Genomic DNA, 19,537 nt, shown 5'->3' with positions numbered 1-19,537 from the left:
CAGAGTTGAAAAGTTCACACCTGTCCATTCTCCATCTGTGGAAGTGCTAAACATAATTAGCTGGAAAAGCACATTCACCTGCCAACGTGAGGTTTCTTGGAACTGCAGGGCAAGAAAAGCTGGAAAAAGTGCAAACAGTCCCTAATGAAGCTGTCACAGAGGTTTGTGCTCAGTGCCTTCACCTCCTGCACCCCACAGAGACACCCTGATCTCCACTGCAAACCCCAGTGCAGCAAAGCCCACTTGAGCAGAAAGCCTGAACACTTCACCCACGAGCTGAAAGTAGAAAGAATCCAGGGGGGTGAATCACGGTGATCTCATCTCTTCAGCAATAAAGAGAATAACGTGTGAAGCCTCACCAGAAAAGGGAAATTATACTTACAGGGCGTACAGAGATGTTATTTATCACCATATTTTTTGACAGTGAAATGTAGCTGTGAACTGTAAATCCAGCACAGGATTCACACAACACACTGTCAACAACCTGCTGGCAAAATGCTGCAGTCTGTGGTGACCTCCTGGCAATCCATTTGATTCTAACCACCATGGAGAGAAAACTCCACATTGTGCAGAGATTACATTGGGGAATTAATGCTTCCCACCAATTTAAAAGAAATCAGTAATTTACTACAGCTTGTTATTCAATGCAAGGTGTGGATTCTGTTTTAGCGAATTTAGTTTAATTCCCTGCGTGGCTAAGCAGGAAATACAAAAGTTTTTAGGAAGGATGTGAAGGGCAGGATTCACCCCAGGAGGAGGCAGAGGTTTAATGTAAGGGGTATACAGAGAAAAGAGGTGAAGGAGGGAGAGAAGACAGATTATGGTCAAACTGCAAATAATCCATCAGCAAAACTCAACAGCTTCCCCCAGGAGGCAGCTGCGCCCTTCCCCAGCTTTAACAGCTGCTCTGGGGGTTGGTTTCAATGCCTGCAAGAGGAGCTGAAGCCAGTGTTACCTTCCAGCCACTCCTCAGCCTGCTGGGCTCTCCTCTGGGCCATCAGCCTGTTGCCCATGTTCCTGCGGCGCCTGGGCATCCCCTCCGCCCGCTCGTCCCCGTGCGCCCGGGGCCTGGCCCCTGCTGCTGCTGCTGCTGCCACATTCTGCTGGTGCTCCTCGTCAGCTGCAAGAAGGAAAAAAAATACTCCTGTTAAAGCTCATTTTCCCTGAGTTACCAAACAGCAAGGACCCAAAAGTGTGGTTTTCTTTCTGAAGTGTTTTCATTTTTTTAAAAATTTTAATTTGTACTTGTGTAACGTGGATGCATCTGATTGAAACCTCAGAGCCTGAATGTTTCAGAGAGGAATGTGTAAATCATTACACACGAAACAAAACCTGAAGAGGAAACAAGAATCACAAATTATAGCAGAAATAAACACAGTTATCACATCACTTCGTTCTACCCCGCTGATTTAAACTCCCCAAAACACAGGCAGGTACACACAGGACACTAAGGGTCACTGCAGCTCTCACTGCCATCCTCTCTGCATCTGCTGCAGCTACTAATTAAGATCTGGCAAATGAAGAATATCCTAACAGGAGTATCTGGGAGGATGGAACTGACCAGTGGGTTTATTTCAGAAGTTTTCCATAGAAAACTCTCAGAGTTTTTTAAGGCTTTTTAATGCTTTCAACTGGCAGTAATGCAAAAAAATCAGATAATGGTAAAGTATCATCACCCTTGGTACCTGCTTTGCATATGTCAGCAAATATAAGCCTACCTGATATTTGTTACCTGCTCAATCCTGCAAAATATTAACTTTTAAGCCTGAATTCAGGCAAATATGCAAATGGTGTCACAGAAAACTGCATAATTACTCACTCCAACTCAGGACACATTTATTTTGTGATCTGCCACATTATCTTGTGTCCCAGGACTCCAGCATCCCCTGAGCCAAACAATGCCTTCCTAAAAAAGCTCCTATTAGCATAGAAAATGGGATTCGTTGTGACTGAATCTGTGCAGCACCAAGGTGTGCCTGCAGCTCACCTCAGTTATCTCAGCCTTCAAAGAGCTGATTTTGGGGCTGCTAAGGACACAGCTGCAGCCCCGAGCTCAGCAGAGCCCGCAGCAGCTCGGGCTGCTGCAGGAGATGTCACAGGGATGTGACAGGCCCCCAAAAACCCCAGCCCAAACACACTGTGACACTTGGAACTGAGTCACTGCCCTGTCACACTGCTGTCACCCTCCTGGTCCCATCCAGCTCTGCAGACAAACAGGGCTCTGAGAAATCACTGACTGCAGGCTCCAGAGATGCTGCTTCAAGGCTTGCCCAGTCCTATCCACAGCTTGTTTGGAATGCTATAGGGAACATTTTCCCCAAGAAGCAGAGCAGCAGATCCCTTCTTGGCCACTGATAAATGCCAAAAACGCTCTGCAAAAAGCTTTTTATACAAATGCAGTACTTCTCTTCCTAAGTTCTTGAGATATGCTGCAATTCAAACCTCAGCATCCTTTCACCTGCAAGCTTCAGTTCCCAACATGGTCCTGCCCAGCAGCTCAGCTGTGCAGTTCCAGCACTCATTCATTCTGGTTTTGGTTCCTGTTGTCCTGTGAAACAGAGACTGCTTTGCATTTTATGAAAGAGGAATCTATTTATAAGCCATGTATTTCTTTCAAGCTGAATAGCTCAACCCTCACAGAGAAAAACATGTGAACCAAGCTCTCTGCTCTTCTCCATTTAATTCTCTACAGGAGACTCAGTAATTCCTCAAAGTGAACAGTGTGGACAGGGCTCAGGATGCACTAAACCCCACCAAACCTGACCCATATCAATGTCAAACACACAGGGACAATATCTGTCACATCTCCAAAACGTGCACATTAACAGAAGACACCAAGCCACTATGGATTGTCATTTAGTAGGAAATGTTTTAATTCAGCTTTTTTCTTCCTCCCAGTCCCTAAAATATTTCTCTTGACTGCAGTTTCTTTTTCAGCAGCATGCAGCTGGTTGAACACGAGCCTGTGGCACCTGGCCTGTGGCAGCAGGGCCAGAGCAGTGCCTGTCCCCTGTGCTGGCACTGCTGGGGCACCTCCAGGGCTGGGGGCCCAAAAAGAAAGACCTGGAGGGGCTGGAGAGAGTCCAGGGAAGGGAACAGAGCTGGGGAGGGTCTGGAGCCCCAGGAGCAGCTGAGGGAGCTGGAAAGGGGCTCAGCCTGGAGAAAAGGGGGATCGGGGGGGACCTTGTGGCTCTGCACAGCTCCTGACAGGAGGGGACAGCCGGGGGGGTCGGGCTCTGCTCCCAGGGAACAGGGACAGGAGGAGAGGGAACAGCCTCAGGCTGGGCCAGGGGAGGTTTAGATTGGATATTTGGGAAAATTCCTTCATGGAAAGAGCTCTCCAGCCCTGGAACAGCTGCCCAGGGCAGTGGTGGAATCCCCATCCCTGGAGGGATTTAAAAGCCGTGTGGATGTGGCACCTGGGGACGGGGGTCAGGGGTGGGGGAATGGTTGGATTGGACCATCTCAGAGGGCTTTTCCAACCTTTCTGACTCGTGCCTTCTGTTTGCCAGGCACTCAGCTGGGCAGGGATTTGGAAAACATGAATGTTACCCACTGCATTTCTCCCTGTCCTTCGCAGGAGGAGGAGAAAATCCTCTTTTGCTCTGCGGTAACTCCTGGAGCTGCTCCCTCAGGGCTCAGGGCTCTGCCTGAGTGACTCCAGACACAGCGTTTGCTGCAGAATGCTGAAGTTCAGCTGTGTGCTCTCCCTCCCCCTGAGCTGTGTCACACACTGAGGCACAGAGGGGAGGCTTCACAGAACTCAGGACACACTTCAAAATCCCTTTTCCTTTTTCTTGGGACTGGACAGACCATCAGATCTGAGCTCAAGATCTCAGGTCTGGCTCTGCTGGGGATTTTTTTCACCTCCTGCAGCACAGGGTGGGGTTTGGCTGCTGCACTTATCTGAACACATCTCTTCATTTTCCTGGAGCTGCAGAAGCTCAGCAGTGGCACCCCAGGCTAGTCAGATCATGCAGAGATTAGTCACACAAGCACTAATTAGCCTTGATCCAGAGCCATCTGAGTGAAAATTAATGGCCAGCATTAAGGAGGTGAGACAAACGACCCACAAGCTTTGCAGAATGGCAGGCCAGACTGAATTAATGAGATTAAACTCTCAAATTAACAGGTAATACAAACAAAACACTCAACAGCTGTCTGGGAAATGGACACAGGCTCAGTTTGTATTTGAAGCTGTGATGTCCAGGGTCTGACTCAGCCCTCAAAATCCAAGAACATTTTTGTGCTGGGCACAGCAGCTCTGCCTCGGTGTTCAGGAAGCATCAGTGCAGGCAAGAGATTATTTCAGCTGACTTGACAGCCAGGGCACAGCAGCAGTTCTCAGACTAAGGTTGTGTCTCCTTCCTGAAGGGAGAGAGAGAACAGAAATGTACCCTGCAAGCAGAAATCTCCCCTGAACTGGATGTGAAGCACCACTGCAAAAAACACCATGGAACCATTCAGAGCCCAGATCCTTTTACACTCTCCAGGGGGGAATCTGCCCCTCCACAAAATCGTGCAAACTTTTGCTTACAGCAGAGAGGCTTTTCCAGAGAAGCAAACCCTTGCCCAGCACAGCACCTTCCTCTCAGTTCCATCACATGAGCAGGTGGCTCTGGGCTGGCAGGTCTGGAGGCAGCTCAGGGCCAGAGCTCCACCTGCTGCACCTCTGGTGATGGCACCCCCCAGCCCCTTCTGCCTCCATGCAAAACCTCCGAAATTCAGAAAGGGATTCACAATTCAACAGGGGAAGCCTCCCCGGGAGGTGCCCTGGCCCAGGGGAGCTCAGCAGAAAGAGAGGTGACAACCACGTGTAAAATCAAGAAATGCCACTTTTGGTTTTCATTTTCAGTAGAACAAGTCCAGGCATGATCCTGCTGGTGCTCCAAGTGACCTTTCAAAGGAAATACAAAGGTACAGGATTTACCTGTCCTGATCCTTAGCTCCCTAAAGCAGGCAGGTCTTGAACGTTTTTAAAAGCCAATTTCCCTGAGATGACACAAAAGGAAGCTGCTGCCCCAATCCCTGCACATTAACAAGGAAAGGTGAGAGCTCCCACAACATCTTTAGTTCCAACATTCCCTGGTTTCAAGTCCTTTCCAGGTGGCAACACAGATTTATTGGCAGAATTGTGGCAGCTTCCATTTTCCACCTAAGAAAATGGAACAGGAAAGCAAATTCCTGCCTAAAACTCCGTTTTGTGGCTATTAAATACACCACAGTCCCAGCGGTTCTGAAAATTAATTTCTGTTGTGCGCAGAGAACAAAGTCATCCCCAGCAGCTGAAATTCTGTGAAGGGCTTTATCATGACATATATTAAAGTAAAAAATATCTTAAAACCACAGTTAAAAAAAGCATGACCAACTTGGAAGTGTCAAAAAATTACCACTAAAAAGGCTTCAACATGATTAAATTGTCCTGAACATAGCTTCAACCAACTTGCTCAAAATCAGTATTAATTTTTTTTTTTTTTCTATAATTCCCACTATTTAAAACAAATGCTTGGGCTTCAGTTTAGAACTTTGAATGCTTAAAGAGAAAAGAAATCCTCCCAAGTCTCATAGCCTCTGATTTATCTAAATCATGACAGGAGTCAAGCTCAGGAAATATTTCTCCAGAACATGCATCCCTCACTTTTACCAAAAGTTCATCTCTTCATTCACAGGAATCCAATGAAATTACATCAGTTTCCAAACCTTTCCAGAAGAAAGATTTAGACCAGGTCTATGGAAGCAGAGGTGTGTGAGAAATGTGCTGGAAAATTTAATTATTATCAGCAAAATCTGCTTTTAACACAGTGCACAGTGTTGCACTGAGTGACTGCGTTTATACTGAAGGTGTGGTGGTTTTTCCTCTTAATTAAAAGTTATCAAAGCAACTTCCCCAAACTTAAAATAATACAAATTCCAACCCCAAAACACCCCATATCCCCAAAATCTGTGGAGGTATTGACCAGGAGCTCAGAGTTTGTCCTGGCTAAACATCTTAATTTGACACCTGGCAGCCAAACAACCTCGCTCCTTGCACTGTGAGAACACAACAAGGTCAGTGAGTTCACACACCTGACTCCTTCCCACAACGCTCAATTCCCACCCACACGAGGTCACCTCTGCCACAGTGGAACTGGCACTGCTGGTTATGGTTGGACTCAGTGATTCTGAAGGTTTTTTCCAGCCCAGAGGATTCTCTGATCTAACAGTGCTCAGCAGTGACACAGGGCTGGGAGTGCTGCATCATCCACCTGCTTCCCACACCTGCCCTGGGTGAGGAGCAAGAGGAGAACAAGTGGGACATGGCACAGGATTGAGTCCAGATGGCTCTGGAATATCTCCAGTGAGGGACACTCTGCACCCTCCCTCTCTGGGCAATCTTTTCCAGTGCTCCAAGTAAAGAAATTCTGGCTCAGGTGGAGCTTCACTTCCTGCCTGTTCCTGCTGGGCCCCCAGAGCAGAGCCTGGGCCCTTCTCTGAGCCCTCCCTGCAGACACTGATGGACATGGATGAACTCTCCTCTTAGTTTTCTCCTTCTCCAGGCTGAACAGCCCCAGCTCCCTCAGCCCTTCCTGGGCAGGAAATGCTCCAGCCCCTTCATCATCCTCACGGCCTCTGCTGGACCCACTGCAGCTCCCTCCCATCCTGAGGAGCCCAGAGCTGGACACAGCACCCAGAACGTGCCTGCCAGGGCTGAGCAGAGGGGCAGGATCACTCCCTGCCCCGCTGGGAATGCTCTTACCCCGGGATCTCCTTGGCCTTCTGGGCACAAAGGAGCGCTGCTGGCTCGGGCACAGCTCGCTGTCCAGCAGGACACTCAGCTCCTTCCCATGAGGTCAGACCGCAGTGTTTGCAGTGCTCGGGGCTGTTCCTCCCCACCTGCAGGACCCTGAACTGCCCTGTGCTGAATTTCAGAAGGTTTCTCTCTGCCCCTCTCTCCTGCCTGTAGAAGTCCCTCTGAAAGGGACTCTGAGACATCGGCCATTCCTTGTTTGGCGAACTTGCCGAGGGAGCATCGATCCCTTTGTCCAAGTCACTGCTGAACAAGCTACAAACACGAAGAACCCTGGGGGACACCACTCGTGACAAGCCTGCACCTACACCCTGTGTCCCTCATCCCGAGCCTCCGGGACCTGTTCTCCATTCCCCTCTCATTAACAAGAACCTCAAGGACAGCTTCCCAGTCCCACAGCTCCTGGCAGAACCCCCGACAGAGAACTCGGACTTCCAACCCGCCGCCCCTCACCCTGGGGCCGCCCTAGGTCGGGAACCCCCCGCAGCAGCGGCACCAGGCCTCGGCGCCCCCACCCCGCGGCCTGCGGGGCAGCCCGGACGCAAGGCGGGGTTAAAACACCCCCGGAACCCTCCCCGGGTCACCCCAAACCCCCTCGGGACCCCCCAAATCCCCGCTGCCCCCAACATGGCGGGTCCCCCTCGGGGGCTGCCCGAGGCGCGGCGCCCCCTGGCGGCTCCCGACAAACGCGCCCCCCCCGCCGGTGCGGACACGATTCAGAACAAGGCCGCGCCCACCGGAACGGGCCGCGAGGGGGCGAGGGAGGCGCGGCCGCTCCGCTCGGCGGGCAGGACCCACCTGCCCTGGCTTGGCCGCGGAGGCGGGTGGCGAAGAAGAGAAGGACGGCGAGCAGCACGGCGGCGGCGGCGGCGAGCAGAACCGCGTCCATCCCGCCGCGGCGGCCCCGCCCACATCACCCTTGGTACGCCCCGGCGCCTTGGCCTGCCGCAAGGCCCCCCGCGCGCGGGCTGCCCCGCGGGGTGCCTGTGGCGGCGCGGCGCGGCGGGCGCGCTGCGATCGGGCAGGCGCGGCGCGGGCAGCCCGCGGGAGGGGTCCTGCCTTGTCCCTGAGGCGGGTGCTGAGGGAGGGCGCGGAAAAAGGAATTAAAGACGGAATAAAAGCAGGATTTAATGGAGAAATTAAAAGCTATGAGGCAAAACCGGCCGTGAGCGCAGCGCCCGTGGGTCTGGCAGCTCGGCACGGCTGCTACGGGCTGCTGGTGACGCGTTCGTCCTCCACACACGGCGGGGCGATCCTCAGCCGTGACCCCTCACCGGGTCCAGCCCTGACAGCTCGGGGTGTCCCAGGCAATGGTGAAACTTAAGTTACACCTCTGAGTAATTTCTGTCTTCTGCTTTTAGGCCTCAGGAATTTGGGAATGGGATGAAGCTGGAGGTGCACGGATCAGCAGCGTGTCAGGAGCAATGTTCTGACTTAGCCTGAACCAAATATGCACAAAAAGATGCAGAAACTTGTACTGGAGATGGAGAGGAAATTTCCCCCTTTCGCATGGTCACCCACTGTTAGATCTGAAGCTGTTTGTCAGGTTCTGCCCTAGTCCTATCAGTGAGGAGAGAAATGTTTAAAGCTTTACCCATTTTCATTTTGTGGCTGTGAAGTTCCGGCTGATCAAGCCCTTTCTTGCTTCAGAAACGCTTTCAGTGTGACTGTTAAAAGCACTCTTGGGGGACGTGTTTTAATAAATTGAAAATGCAAATGAGAGGCTGTGGGACATCTAAAGGTGATCAAAAGCACTGTTTTAGCTAATTAGTCATGGCTGTGGCCTCCACAGCTGCCTGTTCCCTGTCACGAGCTCGAGATGAGTTCGGATCTGTCAGCACATGAAAAGCAGCTTCTGCTGAGGGCTTTGCTGAATTCGAGCAGTGTAGAACCGGCAACGCAGTGGGAAGCTCTCAAAAAAGAACCGAACTGCAGGCTGAACGCTTTATGGCAAAGTTTTATTTTAGTAATAGCCTTTCAAAAACCTTATTTTGGGAGTCATTCATAGAATTGTAGACTGGCTCGGGTTTGAAGAACCTTAAAGCTCTTCTCGTTCCATCCCTTGCCATGGGCAGGGACACCTTCCACTGTCCCAGGTTGCTCCAAGCCCTGTCCAACCTGGCCTTGGACACTTCCAGGGATCCAGGGGCAGCCACAACTGCTCTGGGAAATCCATTCCAGGGCCTCCCCACCCTCACAGGGAAGGATTTCTTCCCAATATTCCATCTAACCCTGCCCTCTGGCAATGGAAGCCATTCCCTGTGTCCTGTCCCTCCATCCCTTGTCCCCAGTCCCTCTCCAGCTCTCCTGGAGCCCCTTTAGGCCCTGAGAGCCCCTTTAGCCAGGGGCTCTGAGCTCTCTCTGGAGTTTTCCCTTCTCCAGGTGAGCACCCCCAGCTCTCCCAGCCTGGCTCCAGAGCAGAGGGGCTCCAGCCCTGCAGCAGCTCCGTGGCCTCCTCTGGACTGGCTCCAGCAGCTCCAGGTCCTGCTGCTGTTGGTCCCAGGGCTGGGGCAGCTCTGCCTGTGGGGAATCACCTGAGCAGGGCAGAGGAGCAAAATCCCATCCCCTCCCCTGCTGCCCACGCTGGGGGATCAGCCCAGGGCACGAAGGGATCTGCCTGGGCCGTGTGGATCTCCTCATCCCCCCACACCCCCTCACGTTGGGCTGTGGCTAAAGCAGATGTGGGGAAGCCGGGGCTTCCCTGACCCTGTCTGTCATCCAGCCCTGCAGGCAGCACGCACTCCTGTCGGTGCTGAGCGTTTTATTTCCCAGCCTTTAATGAGGAGATGGTGTTAATTAATGCTGGGATGTCACCCGCTCCTCTCTGGGCTGCAGAGGGAGCAGAGGAGTTTTTCCTGTAGGTGTCACCAATATCCCGCGTAGAAACTGAGCTGTAACTCCCGAGGAAGGACCGAGCGTGGGATGCTCAGGTTGGTTTGATACAACACCAGACTCCTCTGAAATATTTGGGATCCCTTGGGTTGTGTTTCGCAGAAGCCTTTTTGTATTTTCCCAATAAAAGTGTGGAAAAATCCCTCTGGTTTCTTCAATAACCATGTGAATTCCAGAGGATTTTGCGGCTGGCTCTCTACCAGGACACTGGGAGAATGTGTGAAGGCTGTGATGAGCTGTGGGTGGTGATTGAGTTTGGTGACTGCTGCTGGAGCGTGACTTGTTCCACTCAGTCATGAAAATACTGCAAGAAGATCATGGAATCATGGAATGATTTGGGTTGGGAGGGACCTTAGAGATCATCTCATTCCACCCCCTGCCATGGGCAGGGACACCTTCCGCTGTCCCAGGGTGCTCCAAGCCCTGTCCCAACCTGGCCTTGGACACTTCCAGGGATCCAGGGGCAGCCACAGCTTTTCTGGGCACCCTGTGCCAGGGCTCACCACCCTCACAGGGAAGGATTCCCTCCTTAATATTTAATCTAAATCTCCCCTCTTTTCGTTTAAAAATGTTTCGCCTTGTCCCAGCAGTTGTAAATCCTTAATCACAATAATCCAGTATTTGCAGACCTATGGAATTTTCTCACCCAGCGTGGGAGCAGCCTCTGATCCCAGTACAGGCTGTTTTAAGGAGAAATGGGTCTTTATTCAGTTTATTGTGACAAAAGGTAAAATAGCACATTCCCTCTCAAACATGTCATTGTATATAGGAATTACATAGAATCACAGAATCATTAAGGTTAGAAAAGCGCTCTTGCATCGTCAAGGCCAACTATTCCCCCACTGCCAAAGCCACCACTAAACCACCCTGAAGTTCCACCTCTACACCTAAAATCCCTTTAAATTTAAATTTAAATCTTTGTGGGGCTGGAGGCACATCCACGTTTGAGTGCTCATCACTTTTTTTGGAGAGCTTGCCCAGCTGGCAGAGCAGCCCCGAGGCTTCCATTATGGATGGCCGGTAATGAGGCTCTGAGGAGAGGCAATTCCGTGCTAATAAACTAAAGTGCATCCAGGAACTCGGTGTATCCCGGGCCCTGGGGCCAACTGGCACAAACCGCCCTCTTCCACACTTGTCAGCTCGCCTCGCCTTCCAGGAGAGGGTGGCTGGATGCAAACTGCCTGCTGGGAGCTGTTCCTGGACTGCTCTGAGCCGGGAATTGTCTAGGAAAATGCAGCTTGGCTCCCAAGTTTGTGCAGAGAGACTTTCTAACCATATTCTCCCATGGATGTACTTCCCAGTGCCTGGGCTCGCCTTATTTTCCAGCAGGGATGCAACCTTCGTGCGGCAGGATTTATTTTCAGGGAGAAATGCTGCAAGTGCTGCCTTCCAGCTCCCGCCCACTTGGATATGGACCTCGGCTGTTCTTCCAAATCCTCTCGAAATGTGCTGATGAAGGGGAGCGTTTCTGCACCACTCCTGTGTGCCAGTGGGACACGGCACCTTCCAGGAGGCGCTCTGGATTGCAGGATCACACTCTGGGGAGGAGCACAGTGCCAAAGAGCTGCAGATTATTTGGTAACTGCAGGGCAGTGAGCTGGTGACCCTAAACATGGGGTGAGCTCCACCCAGGACCCCCCTGCACAATCTGGAGCTTAGCACCTCCCCAAAGCCTCTGAAGAAGCTTCTGAGACCTATCTTGGTCTGCTCTGGCCCTGCTGCTTCCTTCTCACTGCTCTGCTAGTGTCACTTGTTTTAGGAGAAATAAAATGGTTTATTGTTGCTTGAGATACCTTCCAAATCCACCTTAAACGGCGAAATTTAAACACAAGTAGTAGTTACAATCAAAATAAAATCTTACTTCTTGAAAACGACATTACAAACTTAAGAAATGCATGAAAATTTGAAGGTTTGAAATAATTGTGAGGTGATTCTCTCTGTGTTGTGTTTTATAACAGCTCAGTTCTGCTCTGAAGGTTTGTGCCTGGTCTAATTCAGCCACAGCTGCTTGTGGTTCAGGATGTCTGAGTGATGCAGGGAGTGAGGCTTGATCAGATAAAGGCCTCTTTTGCCTTAAAAGCTGGGGGAAGTGTTGAAACAAATAATGCCAGTAAAGATATAAATCTCAAAGAAATCCAGCCAGGCTAAGGATTCCTTTGAGCAGGTCTTCAAAAATATTTGGAGATCAAGCCTGTTGTGCTGACAGGGGATTTTAGGAAAAAATAGTGGTGAAGTGAAATCCCTACAAGTGAAATTCAGATGCTTTCCCTCCTGTGGCCACAAAACCAAAACCCTTCAAAGGCTTTTTGGTGAACAGTGAAGCCACAGAGGTGGTGGATTTGGATGTCCCTGGTTAATGCCCTGACCACAGGGTTCAGCCTGTGTGGCTGTAACTGCATCTGTGGCTGTCTCTTCAGCAATTCATCCACAATATTTTCTTCATCTCTTTTGGCTATAAACTATTCCAGAGGACTCTTATCCAGTGTTTCTTGGGAATGGACACATTCCTAGAAAAGACCCGTTGTAGTTCCCATCTCTGGAGGTGTCCGGGGAATGACTGGAGGTGACACTGAGTGCTCAGGGCTGGTTGGCAAGGTGGTGATGGGTCCAAAGTTGGACTCGATCATGGAGGTCTTTTCCAAGACTTAGCTCCAGCTGCATTGTCCCTGAACCGGGCAACCTCCTCTGGAATGTGGTAACTGAAAATCAAATATAAAAATACTGGTTTTCTTCCCAGAGTCAGTCCTGGGGAGGGCACCCATCACAGAAACAGCGGTGGTGGAAACGTGCAGAGGTTGCTGCTGTTCTGGGTGTCTTTGTCATTCAGAGCTGCTCCTGCTGCAGAGCTCTCTCCCCTGCTCTCCTGCCCATCGAGCTGTTTGTCTGGTGCCTTAATGAGTTTCCTGTATCTTTTCAAAATGTAAATTGTAACCAATTTAGAAGTCATTAGTTGAGAAGTCGGTCACTGCAGCCCCGCTTTGATTTCACCTGTCCTTTCCCGTGTTTCCATTAAACCCCGTTTAATTACAAATCCTATCTCATGCTCGGGGCATCAGCTGCATTTGCAATAAATGTCCCTCAAAGCCCGTGACTCAGCTGACAACACAGGAGCAGTGACCAGGACCTGGATGAATGGGATTTCCAAATTAACAAAGATCTGTTCTGTCTCCAAAAATCCACCAGCACGAAGGGGAAAGAAAACCAGAGATGCCAAAATGGAATTTGGTTTCTTTGCTGCAGGTGAAGAAAAGGGGAGCAGTTGTGACCCTCAGGTTGTCGCCAGGGACCACGGGGACTTGCAGCCGTAATGGCTTTTCTGTCTGAGGGGAGGCTTTTAGCTGCAGAAATCCACCTTTCTAGCCAACTGCCGTAAATCCACAGCGTTCATTTGTATTGCAGATTCTGCTTAATGGGGATGTTGCTCACCATTTCACATCCCGGTTTTGGCATGAGGGGCTGGAGTCATGGGCTGCATTTCTCTTTCTGGGTGCAGCACAGAAGAAATCACTTTTATTTTGGTTTGGCTGTGGGGTGCCTGTTGTCTTTGGGGCAAAGCCTCCCCTCCTCTAAAGGCTTTTCCCCACCATTCTCAGCATCTCTTTACCTCTGCCTCACCTTGTGCTCATGAGCATGTGGTGGAATGGGCCAGAGAATGGATCCTGGCTTCTGATAACCCTTTTATCAGCAAAAGGTGTGTCTGTGGCACAACAGCATTGCTGGTGTGACCCAGGGGTGGGTGTTCATCTGCCTGTGCTCATCTCCCTTCCAGACTTCTTCAGCAAGGCTGGACAAGCCCAGGTCCTCTTGCTCCCTGCCCTGGTGGTGCCAGGCTTCCCTTATCTGTCCACCTTTCTGTCTTGCATGTGAACAGCTTGGCCAGTTGTGGTTTTCCCTAGTGAGATCTAATTTCTCTTTTCATCTTCGTAATTAAGATTATAAAGAAGGGAGAGCCTGACTGCCCTCAGAGGTGTGTGACAGAAGGATGAGAAGCAACAGGCACAGGCTGCAGCAAGGGCAATTCCATCAGGTGAGGAGCAGTGTTTGCACTGTGAGGGTGGTGAAATGCTGGAGCACGAGCCCAGAGGGGTTGGGGGCTTCCCTTGGGGGTGTCCCACACTCAGCTGGACAAGACACCACCCAGCCTGAATTTTAGTGCAATTCTGCAAATGCCCATGAACCAGAGCAGAAGGAATTGCATGTCCAAGCAGAGATGAGTGAGGATGCAGCCTGCAGAGTCTCCTTATCTGTCTTTGCAATACCACTGCTCCATGCTCAGCAGCTCCGTGCTGACAGCAGGCCAAGAGCTGCATCAGCGACCGGGAATATTCGCTTTTCTCCTCGGACTGCGTGGAGCACACAGATAACTCTGAGAGCAGCAAGGCTGCTTTCATCTTCCCAGAGCTAATCCAAATGGATCACGTTGCTGGGGGAAGCCAGGGGAGAGCAGGAGAAGACAGAGTATCTTTATTTAAAAAGAAATTAAAAGAAATCCTGGAAATCAAAGCGCTTAGCAGGGGTTCAGCAGGATGAGGAGGCAGCAGTCCTTGCTGGTGCTGAATTTATTGCCTGTGTTAAATGTCTGAATTGAATTGTCTCATCTTCCCACAAATGGAGCTGCTCCTACCTAGTGTTGGTTGGGCAGTGGGGAAAAGGGAGCAGAGCTGTCTGTGCTGTCCTTGCTCTGTGGAATTGTGAGGACTGTCAGGCTGGATTAGGCTCGAGGCAAATGTAATCCAGTTCCTTGCTTTCTTTGATGACCTGTACAGTGATTTCCAGGAATCATTTTTAAAGCTGTACAGAACATTTCAGAGGAAAAACTGTTTATTTTGTTCCCCTTTCCCCCAAAATATTATCCTGACTGCCATCCTTGCAAGGTCAGCTTTAAAAAACCAGGAAGATTTCCAAGAGCCTCTGGAAGGCTGTGGGTTGCTGTAGGTGGTGTGGACCCACAGTAGGTTGTAGGGACAATAATTGGGGTTGTCACAGCAGCCTGGGCTGTGGGAACAATCTGGGGAAGGCAGCTGGGATCCCCCAGGGAAGTGGGGAAAGGTCAGATCTGAGACACAGGCTTTGCCAGAGGTACCAGGAGTCTTTTGCTCCCCTGTGTATTTTGAATCATGAAAGCCTGGAACCTGCAGGTGTTGGACTTGGATGGTCCTTGTGGGTCCCTTCCAGGTCAGGATGTTCCATGGTATTCTAAAGGAAAGGGCAGGGAAGCCCAGGCAGCAAATGTCCCTCAAAGGCAGCCAGGAAAACACCTCTGCAGGGCTTTCTTTCTGCAGGGATCTGTCTCCAACAGAAACCATGATGCTCAGAAATATCTTTGCTAAAGTGGCTGGACTGGATCCCCAGGAGAGATACAAAACCAGTAACCCCATGAACAAGATTCACTGGATTTTGCCTGCCACTGGCAACCAAATCATAGAATTACAGACTGGTTTGGGTTGGAGGCGACCTTAAAAATCATCCAGTCCCACCCCCTGTCATACAGGGACACCTTCCACTATCCCAGGTTGTTCCAAGCCCCATCCAGCCTGGCCTTGGACACTTCCAGGGATCCAAGGGCAGCCACAACTGCTCTGGGCACCCTGTGCCAGGGCCTCACCACCTTTACTGTCAAAAATTAAATAATTCTAATCAATTTAAATCCATTCTCCACTCAGCCTGTGTTTGTGCTCAGGATTACCCCCACCCAGGGTATTTAATGGAATGCCTCCTGTAAGGCAAGAGGAGGGTGTGGATACCTTGTGAATATCTATGGGAATCAGGAAAGTGGATTCCAGCCAGAGCTCCCAGGGCTCCTGTGAGTTTTTCCATGCTCATCAGGCACTTCCCATCCTACTGCTGGGCAATATCCCAACTCTAAGCTGGATGAAAAGTGGGGAGATGAGCTCAGTGTGGCTGCTGGAGGATTTCCTGGATATTGATGAGTACATCAGGGGGATGGGGACAGGTACTGTCTTCAGTGCCATTAGTGCAGGGCTGCGCGATGAATCGATGGCCAGAGATGACTGCCCAGGTTACTTTGTCTCCTCTTTGATTTAAGCACTGTACAATTAGTCCAGAGCTTGAAAATTGTGCTATTAAACATTGTGCTGTCCTTTTTAATGGATGGCTACTGGGAGAACTTACTGGAAGATTTCCAGTACTCCTGTTTCCATAGGAAGTGTGCAAAAGGACAAGGGCTGCTTGGGATCCCACCTGTTCACCCCAAATCAGCAGCACCTCTACTGCTGCACCCCTAATATTTGTCTGTGTGCTGGAAAGCCACATGCCCTGTCCCTCCTCCAAACCCTCCCAGTTCATCACTGTCCCTGTCACAGCAAGGGTTTCCTTTATTCCTGACCTAAATCTTCCTGCAGACAATATAAGCCCGAGATCGTCCCCATCCCATAATGAATATTCATCATTTTCTGTAACATAATGAAGGTCAGTGTTCTTTAATAAGAGAGAAGAAAGGCACACAGGAGGTCCATTTAATAACAGAGGTGACTGGTACATAAAGCAGGGAGATGTTATAATTAATATCACAAGGGTGGGAATGTGCTCAGGAAAATCCTGGCAACCAGGAGGAAGGGATGCCATGAAGTTTTAGCTTCGAGAAGTTAAAAAAAGCTTTGACTGAAGTTAATGGAAATTCTGCCCGCATAAGAAACACAGGTGGAAGGAAAATCGGCTTATTTTAATCAAAGCAGGAGGGAAAAAAAACCAACCCTAATTTAAATCAGTCCAAGTGATTGCAGGCTTAATTCTCTCCCCTTATTAGACTCTTCAGTTCTAACCCTACAGCCCTAAGACATCTCTTTACACTGGAGGCATGGGAATCTGATTTGTATGCGGGCTGACCTCAAAGTGATAGAGTGAACCCATCCTCTGTCAGTGGGGTGGATTCCAAGTTAAATCTGCTGGGAGAGATGATTACATGACCCCATCCTTGTCTGGAAGTGGGATGGGTGGGGAGGTTCCCCTCTGTCAGTGCTCTCAGGTCTGAGGTGCTGGATAATGGCTAGGGATGGAAAAAGGAGGAGGAGGTGCTTTGCTCCTGTTCTGAGCTGGAGGGAAAGGAGGGGTGAAGCATCTGGCCGTGAGGAAAGGCTGGGAGAACTGGGATTGTTCAGCTTGGAGAAGAGAAGACTTTGGGGTGACCTCACTGCAGCCTTTCAGTACTTGAAGGGGCCCCAAGAGAGGTGAAAAGTGACTTTGGACAAGGGATGGAGTGACAGGACAAGGGGAATGGCTTCAAATGGAAAGAGAGTAGGTTTAGACTGGATATTGAGAAGAAACTCTTCCATGTGAGGGTGTGGAGGCCTGGCACAGGGTGCCCAGAGAAGCTGTAGCTGCCTCTGGATCCCTGGACGTGTCCAAGGCCAGGGCTTGGAGCACCCTGGGACAGTGGAAGGTGTCCCTGCCCGTGGCAAGGGTTGGAATGAGATGGTTTTGGAGATTCTTTCCAACCTAAAATATTCCATGATTCCGTGATGAAATTTTAAAGGGAGGGTGGGGAAAGTAAATCAGGACATGTTTACTTCATTAAAAAAAAAACAAAAACTCCCAAAACATCATTATTAAAAAATAGTGAAAACAAACCTCACATCTTTAGTTTTCTTTTCCTCCCTGCTGCGATTTTTATCTGCTCAGAAAAAAGAGAGAAGCAAGGAAAAGGATGCCAGGTAGGTGTTACTTTAGAAAGCCCTGATCAAAAGCCCTGATTTACCTTAGCTTAAATGGGGTTCAGCCAAAATTCCTACCATGACATAAATGTGAACTCATTCCTTTCCTTCCCATTTCACTTTTCTTTTCCATCCCAGAAATGACACAGGCAGGGAGGTTGGAAGCAGCCAATTCCCATGAATAAGTGGAGGAGAGACCCCATTTCATCCTGGCAGCCATTCTGGAAACGGGGCCAATTCATTAGGCAGAGATCTCCTCATCCCTGAGCAGAACAGCCTGTTCTGCCTGCCCCGAGTGCCTTCTGCTCTCCCAGCATCCGCAGAGGTTGCTGCTTGGAGAGGGACAGCCTTGGAATCCTACCCTGAGATATTCATATGGATTTGTGTGTGGGGAAGAAAAAAAAAAGGAAAAAAAAAGGAGCTCATTTTGTTGCAAAATTTTTAATTTTTCACCGCTCCCATCCAGCTTCTTCCCCATCCAAAGCATCCAACCTGAGAGGATTCATCCAAGAAGAATGATGTGTTTTGCAGTTACACTGGTTTTTTTCTTCTTTGTTTTTTGGAGGGGGAGGGGTGGTTTAGGGATAGCTTTTCTGTTGAAAATGAAAAGATCATTTTACCTCTCCTCATACCCGTCCCTTTGCAGCCCCAGGTTGGGCTCTGCACTGCCAGCCCCAGGCCTGCTGTGTCCCGGTGCCAGCAGTGGTCCCCAGCCAAGAAGGACCAGGAACACCAGGCCTGGGGACTTGCCCAGTGATGGATTTTGCTGCCATCCCATGGTCACTGCCCTTTGAAGGCCCTGGACTGATCTCGAGGCAGGGACTTGAGGGTCTGGCAGTGACCCTCCCCAGAATAGGAGCTGGACAAACTCCCAGTGAGCCAGCAGAGAGAGGTGGAAGCCAGGAGAAAGGGACTGGGATTTCTGCTCCCATCTCCTGCTGAAGCACAAGGACAGGTCATGAAGGGGCAGGGGCTGAAAAGGTGCTTCATCCCCTTTAAGGATAAGAATGCCCTTCCATCTGTGTGTATCCCCAGTTTTTTTAAGAATTATAGACCCATGGAATCTCCTGAGGTAGAAGGGACCTACAGGGATCAGCGAGTCCAACTCCTGGCCCTGCACAGGACACCCCAACAATTCTGCCCTGTGCATCCCTGGGGGCATTGTCCTTCCAGGGTCCTGTCAGTGATGGAGTTGTGCTCATCTGTTTCTCCCATGGCACTCCAGAGTCACTCACCCTTTCCTGACTTTTGCTTTGCCTGCAGAGAGAGGAAAAACATCCTGGGTTTAATTTTAGCCCTTCCCAACAAGAAAGACTTGGAGGGACTGGAGTGTGTCCAGGGAAGGGAACAGCACTGGGGAAGGGTCTGGAGCACAGGAGAGGCTGAGGGAGCTGGAAAGGGGCTGAGCCTGAAGAAAAGGGGGATCAGGAGGGACTTTGTGGCTCTGCACAAGTCCCTGACAGGAGGGGACAGCCGGGGGGGTCGGGCTCTGCTCCCAGGGGACAAGGACAGGAGGAGAGGGAACGGCCCCAGGCTGGCCCAGGGGAGGTTTAGATTGGATATTGGATATTGGATAAATTTCTTTATGGAAAGGGTGTCTAGTCCTGGCACAGCTGCCCAGGGAGATGGCAGAGTCACCATCCTTGAAAACTGTTCAAAAACTCTGTGGATGTGATACTTGGGGTTGGTTTGGTGGTGAGCTTGGCCATGCTGGGGGACCAGTTGGATTCGCTGATCTTAGAGAGCTTTTCCAACCTTAAAAATCCTGGAATTCTGTGGTTCTGTCCATCTGCCCACTCACTGCTTTAATGCATCAGGTCTTTGGTATGAACCAAACTGAACCTTTATCTCCCCAACAGTCTGGGTCAGAGGGAAGCAAAAAGTGCAACAGGACCCGGAGGAGAGCAGCCACTGCCACCTCCTGGCTCATGAGGTGACACAAATAGCCCCACGATTTTGGTCCAGGCCCCTTCAATGAGCTTGGCCCCAGCATGGACCAGGAGCTCTCACACCCAACAGCCTTGTGAGGGATTTCTGGGTTCTATCAGTGAACTATCCAAGGCTTGCTCTTTTCATCCAGTCCAGGTGACCCTTCCTCATACATTTCAACACCCTGAACCCCTAAATCAGGCTCAAACATCCCGGGGGATCTGATCCCCTGGCTCCAGCACTGCCACTGAAGTGTCTG

General features: G+C 50.4%; 1 protein-coding gene across 1 annotated transcript in view; it reads right to left on the bottom strand.

The window, feature by feature from the left end:
- Positions 1-7,749, bottom strand: part of DDRGK1 (DDRGK domain containing 1) — a 33,219-nt gene extending 25,470 nt beyond the window's left edge. Inside the window, exons 1-2 of the mRNA XM_063401360.1 lie at positions 7,586-7,749; positions 956-1,120 (exon numbers count right to left, since the gene is read on the bottom strand). Coding sequence (XP_063257430.1) covers positions 956-1,120; positions 7,586-7,676 — 256 coding nt within the window. The 5' untranslated portion in view covers positions 7,677-7,749. The remainder of the gene's footprint in view (positions 1-955; positions 1,121-7,585) is intronic.
- Between the last annotated feature and the right edge of the window lie 11,788 nt (positions 7,750-19,537).

This window comes from Prinia subflava, chromosome 7, assembly GCF_021018805.1.
Source record: "Prinia subflava isolate CZ2003 ecotype Zambia chromosome 7, Cam_Psub_1.2, whole genome shotgun sequence".
NCBI lineage: Eukaryota > Metazoa > Chordata > Aves > Passeriformes > Cisticolidae > Prinia > Prinia subflava.
Note: the sequence above shows the minus strand (reverse complement) of the source record. Positions and strands in the feature narration are given on the sequence as shown.